Source organism: Rhinolophus sinicus, unplaced genomic scaffold (genome assembly GCF_036562045.2).
Source record: "Rhinolophus sinicus isolate RSC01 unplaced genomic scaffold, ASM3656204v1 Contig154, whole genome shotgun sequence".
Taxonomy (NCBI): domain Eukaryota; kingdom Metazoa; phylum Chordata; class Mammalia; order Chiroptera; family Rhinolophidae; genus Rhinolophus; species Rhinolophus sinicus.
Genome location: NW_027423953.1, coordinates 1 through 8,132, shown reverse-complemented (window position 1 = coordinate 8,132; position 8,132 = coordinate 1). Strand labels below are relative to the sequence as shown.

Genomic DNA, 8,132 nt, shown 5'->3' with positions numbered 1-8,132 from the left:
CCAGGTATAACAGCAGGATCTTTTCTGGTTTCTCAAAGCGCTGCATCGGGTGGGGGCAGAGACAGAAGAGAATGTAAACATTGGGTTCCACCTCCGGGAGCTTAAGGGCAGACCCCTTTCCCAGAGAGGAGCTGGAAGGTTGGAAGGGAACAAGGTGAAAGGTGTGGGCCCTGGTGAGACAAAGCAGGGGAAGCCTGAGAATAGAGGAAGGAGGAAGAACAGGAAGAAGAGCAAGGAGTGGGGGACATTTCCTATTCCAGTGCATGTCCCATTAAATAAATCGGGAGTACAAGAACTGCGGAAGAACCGAAGGACAGAAGACAGAGCAGACACCCCACCCTGGGCCGACCAGGTCCTCTGTTCATCATTACCACTCTGAGATGTCTAAGTGAACAAGGAGGGCCTTGGGCCCCGGCCAGGAAGTGGAGACAAGCAGGACTGAAGAAGGGGGAGGAACTCAGCTCCACTTCATGAATGAGGGGAGCAAGTGGAGTGTAAGAATCTGAAAACTGCTGGCTCCCATTGCCAGGAGTCACCCTTGTGGTGACAGAAGGCCAATCAGGACAGTACCTGGGAAGGGACCCCACAGGGAACCGGGGCAGGAGTGACAAAGACCCCGGCTGGGCCTAACTGGAGGTGCGGGGCCCTAGATGTGTGTCACGGCTGCCCCAGGGAATGGAACTGTCCCATGCCCCATGCTCTCACTGCCCTGGCTGTAGGATCAGCAGCTGGCAAGGGGACGAGGAACCAAGCCACCTTCCCCAGAAAAGGACAGTCTGCCCAGGGGCCTGCTCTTGGCTGAGGGAAAAAGGGGGGCCATGCAGTCCAGCCCCGGGGCAGAGGTCAGAAATAAGTGTCCTGGCGGGCCTCAGAGGATGAGGCCCGGTCGCCACCATCCTGTGGGTCTGGGGGCCCATCTGCCTTTCGGCGCAGGGAAAGCTTCCTGCCGTGGCCCTTCTTCTGCTTCTCCTTCTCCTGTTTCTGCCGCTCCTTCTCCTGCTTTTCCCGCTCCTTCTCCTGTTTCTGCCGCTCCTTCTCACGCTCCTTCTCCTGTTTCTGCCGCTCCTTCTCCTGCCTCCGGGTCTCCTTGCTGGGACCCAGTGGCGTGCTGTTGCCAGTCGGAGAAGGAAGAGATGGATGCAGTCCCTCAGCGGTGATCACAGGCCCCGGGGCAGGCCCAACACTGGCCCTGCGGGCAGGAGGGGGCGGAGAGGGGGCCCCCCCAGCTGCCCGGGAGCCTCGGCTCTTGAGGCCAGGGAGGCTGAGGAGGCTGGAGGAGGGGCCCAGGGGGGGTTGCTGTCGCCGGCGCTCCTCATGGATGGCCCGGGAACCATGCAGTCGCCGGGAGGGCCGGTACTGCAGCTGCCCCCGGGTTTCCAGCCACTTCTTGAGCTGCGCGGTGTTCTCTCTCAATCAGTGCTCCTGTCACTGGCAGGCTCGCTACCTGGATGGAGAAATGGGTGCCAGCTGCAGTGACGGTGGGGCTGGCCTGCAGCGGGCGAGGCTGAGTCCCGGCCAGGGCTTACCTCATGCACCAGGAAGTCCTCCTGCATGCACTGCGGGGGCAGGCTGCGCAGCTGCTCCATGGTCTCGTACATGCCCTGGCAGGCGCGCAGCTTCTCCAGGGAGCCCAGCGTGTGCCGTAGCAGCACCAGGGCCACCCGGAAGATGATCTTGACGCCTGTGGCCGAGGAGACAGTGGGGAGATGGGGCCTGGGTCCTAGCCTTCGGTTAGGAGGGACTCCGCCCCACCCCGCCAACCTTACGGGTGAGGGAACTGAGGCCCAGCAGGGAAATGAGCCACCAGGGGCTTCAGGTTCCTGGGAGGGGGAACAGGCTCTGGGTTGGCCGCAGAGCCGAGACCAGGCCCACCAAGCACCTTGGGTCAGTAGGAGCCTGGCTCCCCCGGCCTGACAGGCTCGCACCTTCGCAGAAGAACATGTCCCAGACGCGCAGCACAGAGGCCCAGGGCAGCGTGGGCGAAGATGCACATGAACCACTCCGTCATGTAGAGCACGGGGTCGATCGCGCTGTCGCCGCAGGTGCGGGTGAGCCAGCGGGGACGCCCGGCGTAGCAGCGCAAAGAAGATCTCGCCATCCAGCTGGATGGCCTCCTAGAGGTGGACGAGCCGTGAGGAGAGGCCCGCTGTGGCCTCTGTGGGGTCCGACCGATCGAACAGGGGATCCTCACCTCAGTGGGAGAGCCCTCATGAAGGGACAGGGGCAGGGGGACAAGGGCCTCCCTGTGCTTGGGGACAGTCACAGCCCCGGCGCCAAGCCACCACACACTCACCAGGCCTGCACTGTAGTAACCGGGGAGGTACTTGTCGCAGATCTGCACCAGGCACCAAAAGGCTTGCTGAGAAGGGCGAGAGTGGGAGGGATGATGGGGCCTGAGAATCGGGCAGAGGATGCCCCCCACCAGCACCAGGGGTCTCCCCAGCCGCCCCCGCAACCCCCAGTCCGGGCCCCAGGGTGCTGACCTCAGCAGGCATGTGCATGAGCAGCACGGCGGCCACCGGGGCCTGGGCCTGGCAGTAGCCCTCGTCGGGCCGGTAGATGGTGTAAGCCTTCAGGATTCGGTACAGGTCCTGTTGCCTGTGAGTATGGGGGAGACCATGAGGCAACCACAAGAGTTGGGAGCGCTGCACCCCAAACTAAACCTGCCCCCACGCAACTGCACGCAGACCCCTCGGAGGCCCAGTTCCAGACGAACCTCAGCGCTTCACCACCACCTGCATCCCCGCCCCTCCCTCGACCTGCCTGTCAGGCTCAAGCCAAAGACGACCACAATCAAAACTCTCGGCTCCCTGCCATCCAGCAGTCTGCTGGCTCTCCCTCCTTCATCTGCCAGCAACCCAAAAGCCTTCAAGGTCATCTTCTTCAGGAAACGTTCAGTATCTGCAGCTTCAGTCCTCTAGCACTGAACGCTTTTATCAGCCCAGGGCAGGGCCTGCCTTCTCGTCTCACAGGATTTCATCAGCTCCCCCAGTGTGTCCAGTGGGCCCTGGCTCTTGGTGAAGGCTCAGGAAGCCAGCTGGGCCTCAGACCTTTCTCTAGTCTCTGCATCTAAAAGAATAAACTAAATCTCTGCCCTACCCGTTCCTCTTCCTCGAAGGCGCCCCATCGCTGTGCTGGGAATCCCACCCACTCAGCCCCACAGCAGAAAACAGAGCCTGCCTTGACTCCACACGGCTCGTCACCAAGTCCCTGCGACACTCCAGCCGGAGCTCCATTCATGTGCTCCTTCTCTTCCCCTCCGCAGCTGCTTCCCAGCTCGGACCTTCTCCTCACCCAGAAACGAGTCGTGGTCTCCCAGGTTCTCTCCTGCACCCGACACACCTACGCCTAACCACTGTGTACAGTCGTGTTTCCCCAAATTTGGCCACTGAAGTATGCTCTTCACTTATACTTTGCCTACTATTATTTACTATCTTTCCTCCACCACTTTGCAGTAGCATCCATGCAGTGACAGGCTTGCTACGCAGTTATCTGACCTAATCCCGCCTGCTTCTATACCCTGCCTCCCGCACTGCTCTGGGTGAACTGTGACCCTGCCCAAGCTCAGCATGTCCACCTGGGCACGGGGCCCATCCCCTCTTGCCCACATAGGCCATCACTCCAGCAGCCTTCCCATTGCTCCTGCAGCATCGATTTTTTTCTCCCTACTAGGTCATTCCCGTTGGCATACTGACATCTGCTATAAGCTTAAAACAAATCTGACCCCACTTTCCGCTCCAAATACCACACCTGCTTTCCTATTGAGCAAAACTCCTCCTGAGAACACTCTGTCTTCAACTTCTTTCCTCCCATTCTCGTCAGACGAACCCACTGCTCCCCAGAGAACTGCTATTATCAAGGTCACCAATGACCTCCATGGTGCTAAGTCAGAGGGCAACTTGCAGCCGGCCTCGACTTGGCCCAGCAGCAGCAACATTCTGGCTGCTCCTGCAACCCCTCTTCACTCCCAGGAATCACACCTCCCGGGTCTCCTTCTATCTCTCCAGTGTCTCCTTCAGGCCCCTATCTGGTTTTCTCTTTCTCATTCTTGAAGCACTGGAGCTGCAGGGCTCCGTCGCGGAACCTCCCTTCCTACCTACACCTGCTGCCGTGAGCCCGCCGCATCCAGTCCGAGGCGGAGAGACAGCCCATCTAGAGGCTGACGGCTCTTCAACTGACAATTTATTTCCAGTTTAAACCTCTCCCTGAAATCCAACCCACCTGAATGTCCGCTAAACATTTAAAACTATATATTCCAGAACTGAGCTCCTAACAGATCCCCAAGACCTTCTAAATGCGCCCCGTTCTCCCCATCCGTATCAGTGGATAGCAAATCCAGTCCTTAGTTTCTTAAGGCCAAAATCTTTAAGAGTCATCCATACTCCTCTCTCCCTCTGTCTCTCTCCTCTCAATCCACATCTAATCCACTGGCAATTCCTTTTGACTCTACTTTCAAAATAGATCCAGAGTCCAGCCACTTCTCCCCATAGTTTCACTGCTACCATCCTGGTCTATCTATCACCATCTCTCTCCTGGATTATGGAAATTGTCTCCTAACTGGTGTCTTGGCTTCTGCCTTTGTCTCCTTATAGGCTATTCTCAGCACAGAAGCCAGAATGGTCCCTTTAAAACGTAGATCACATCCGGTCACTTGTGACCCCCATCTCCATTCACACCCGCCTGCCCCCTTTCTGGCCTTACCCTTCTCTTTACATACAATATCCTTTCCTTCTTTGTCTTGGTGTCTGTCCCCAATAAAACAGAATCAGCCCCACGAGGGCAGGACTTTTTGTCTCTTGTTCACGGCTGTCATCTGTGACCAGAACAGTGCTTAGCAGACACTGTTCTCTATAAATCTTTGCTGAAAAGGATGAAGCCATTGACCAAAAACGTCCATCTGGGAAGCACCTGCGGCCATCCCATCCTGCACGTGACTAGGAAGCAGTATATGTGCATCGTGAAGAAGCCTGGCACACAGAACAAAACCCAAGAGCCTGGCACAGCACTGAAGGGCCCTCGGTGATCTGGCCCCCACTGCTCGTCCAGCCTCAGCTCTACCCCACCCCACTGCCCAGGCACAGCTGACGTACCCTCCCCCCAGGCAGGAAACGCCGCCCGCTGCTCTGCTCCTGTCTAGCCTTCAAAACCAGCTCAAATGCAGCCTCTTCAATGAGCCCCTGATGCGTCTCCCCACCCCACCCCCAAGTCAGAATCCCTCCATGGCCACTTTCTTCAATATGGCCTGACACTCAACCCGTTATGGACCGGCCTTCCAGAAGTCCTGGAGAGCATAACTGCTTTGAACCCAGCCCTGGATCCACCGGGAGCCGTCCCCAAGTGCTCGCTGACTGACCCACACACCAGGCGAGCTTACCCATGTCCCCCTCGAGCGGCGAACATCTCGTGGAAAGGGAACTGGCGGTGCAGGTCCTTCTCAATCACATCCAGCCACTTGGGGTCCCCAGGAGCCCGTTCCAGCTCCTGCAGGGGGACAGAAGCAATCACCTCAGCATCTGGTGGGGGGACTGATGATACCCTTCGCACAGACAGTGTCACCTGTCCCCACACCCTGGACGCACCTCAAACTTGCCCGGGTTCTGCTCCAGGAGTTCCCTGCTGTTGGACAGGTACTGCCAAGCCTTGGCTCTGAGGGACGAGGGGATCCCCTTCCGGCAGCGCAGCTTCACCTACGGCAGAGAGGCGGGCGGGACGGCTTTAGGGGCTGGCCTCTCCTCCAAGCTTTGCCCAGCAGTCCTCAGCCTCCCTGGGACACCCCTGCCACATCCCATAGGCTTGACCTCACTGGACCTGGCCTGGCCTTCTATCTTTAAAGCTACTCCTCTCCCCAGGCCCCAATAACACCTGCTCCCAAGTGGTCTAGAGAGCAGATACCATCATGACCCTGGGCTTCCCCAAAGCACAGGGGCCCACCGTGTCCCTACCCCGCCCACTGCCCTGCCCACCACTCAGCCTTCTCAAACCTTCTGGAAACGCCGAGAAAGCCACTTATCCCAGTTACTGAACATCTCCAGCCATTTGAGCTCCCGCTGCCGAGCCACATCCACGGGAATGGAACTCTCTCTGCAGGATTGGGGGTCAGGGGTGAGGGGAGAACATGGAAGGGGTCAGTAGCAGTAGTATAAAACCTGGATTGGGGGGAACTGAGGCAAGCCACCTTCCCAGGCTCAAAGGAGAGACTGGCCATAAAAGCATTTTGTGAGCTGCCAAACATCAGGATGTCTTGGGGCCACCTGCCCCCTCAATGGTCCTAGTTCACCGCCCCGAAAGGACTTTGGAAGGAATCTGTGTAGAGAGTGTGTTCTCACGTTGGATCTCCATACAGAAGTATGTTTAAATCCCACTTCTGACATATGTAAGTTTAGGGAGAGAGTACAGAATATTTAAAACCACACTTTGCATCAGACCTGGATCCACGTTCTGTCTGTATCACTTATTCACTGTGTGACCTTGGGCAAGTTACTTAATTCCTCTAAGCCTCAATGTCCTCATTTGTAAGACAGACAGAAAAACAGCATCTACTGAGAGGTTATATAGGATAACACATAGCAGGCGTACAGTAGGTAATAGCAATTATTATCCATAAAATGAAATACAGAATCCACTTTTCTGTCTGAGTCTCCTGCTATCAGACTCTTGAGACCCCTGGGGCCATCTGCAATTCCTTCTACCTCCTCCTCCCTGAAATCACCCCAGATTCCCAAGAAGCTTTCCTCGCACTTTGCCGCTGTTCCGTAGAACTTGACATTCAAGATGTCCCATCAATCTTGAAACAGTTACTCGTCGGAGCAGGACCAGGTGAAGGGAATGGAAGAGCGAGCTTGGGTTTCCGGACAGCTCTGACCTCAAATCCCAGTGATGTCCCTTAGAAGTTGGGATGTCTTGGTAAGTGATAACCTGAATCTCTTCCTCATCTGTAAAAAGGGGTGTCACCACCTATGCCACAAAGGTGTGAGAAGAATATTGAGAAGCTGTACATCAAGGACTAGTAAATGGAAGGGCTCATTAAATATTAGTTTCTTTTGTCCTAGAAGTTCCTTTAACAGAGACAGCGACTCTCAGTCTCGATCATAAGTCAGTTCCAAACTCTACCAAAGGCCAGGAAGAGTAAAATATCTTTCCTACCCTTGAGAATGTCACAAGTTAGCTGGGGAGGTAATGAATACATGGTATGGGAAATGCAATGATAAAATGCACAGAAGAGGCACATCACTGGAGCAGCGGTGGATTATCAGGAAGACTTCCTGAAGGAGGGGACATCTGAGGTAAGCCCTGAGAGACTGAGTGGAACCGAGCAGGAAAAGAAGGGGGACTCAGTTCAACAAGGCCACAGCACTAAACACAAGGACAGAAAGCCAGAGAAGCTGCAGAGCCAGATAAGGAGCCTGAGTGCAGGCCAAAGCCCTTGGACTTTATCCTGTGGCCAGTGGGGAGCTGCTAAAAGTTTTTAAGTCACATGTGGCCCAGCAGGCCTCGCTCAGTGGACTCCTCCAGCATGGGAGACGGATTTTGGAAGTTGGGGTGTCTTGGCAAGTGGGACAAAACTGCAGAGAAATAGCACCCAGCACGATACCTGACACACAGTGGGGCTCACTAAAGTCCAATCCCATCCAAGTTCCTTAGGGCAGCAGAGTATTGGGAAGAGAACCATTGGCACACATCCAGATTATTTGGGTGCGGCAAGTCATTCAACTACTCTAATCCTATTTTTCATCTGTAAATTGGATACAACACATCCCTCATGCATGGGGAAGCACGTGTGTCAAGCTTCAGTTGCCTTCTCATAAGACCATGAATGTCAGTGCTCAAAGATTTTCTGATTTTTCGTTGCATTATAAACCCTGCCAAGAATGCTCTCTCACAGGACGTACCCCAACGCCAGGCAGGTCTCCCTAACCCCAGCCATGACTAGATTCTACTCATTCTTCACAACTCAGATCTGCTTCAGTTATTAGGTTGGTGCAAAAGTAATTGCAGTTTCAAGTTAAAAAAAAATTGCAAAAACCACAACAACTTTTGCACCAACCTAATAGATTCCCAGACTGGCCAAAAGATCCCTTCCCGAGGTACTCACGAAATCCTGCGATGATCTCTAGGCGACACCCAACACACAC

At 55.5% G+C, this 8,132-nt stretch overlaps 1 protein-coding gene across 1 annotated transcript; it reads right to left on the bottom strand.

Annotated features, from left to right (window-relative positions):
• Positions 1-6,125, bottom strand: LOC141569920 (TBC1 domain family member 10B-like; the record flags this gene model as incomplete). Its single annotated transcript, XM_074324397.1, is given in 11 exon segments — positions 1-1,411; positions 1,413-1,444; positions 1,527-1,681; positions 1,926-1,978; positions 1,980-2,026; positions 2,028-2,114; positions 2,294-2,359; positions 2,484-2,598; positions 5,375-5,481; positions 5,580-5,687; positions 5,982-6,125. Coding segments are annotated over 11 exon segments (1,482 nt in total), but the record flags the coding sequence as incomplete, so codon positions are not given.
• Between the last annotated feature and the right edge of the window lie 2,007 nt (positions 6,126-8,132).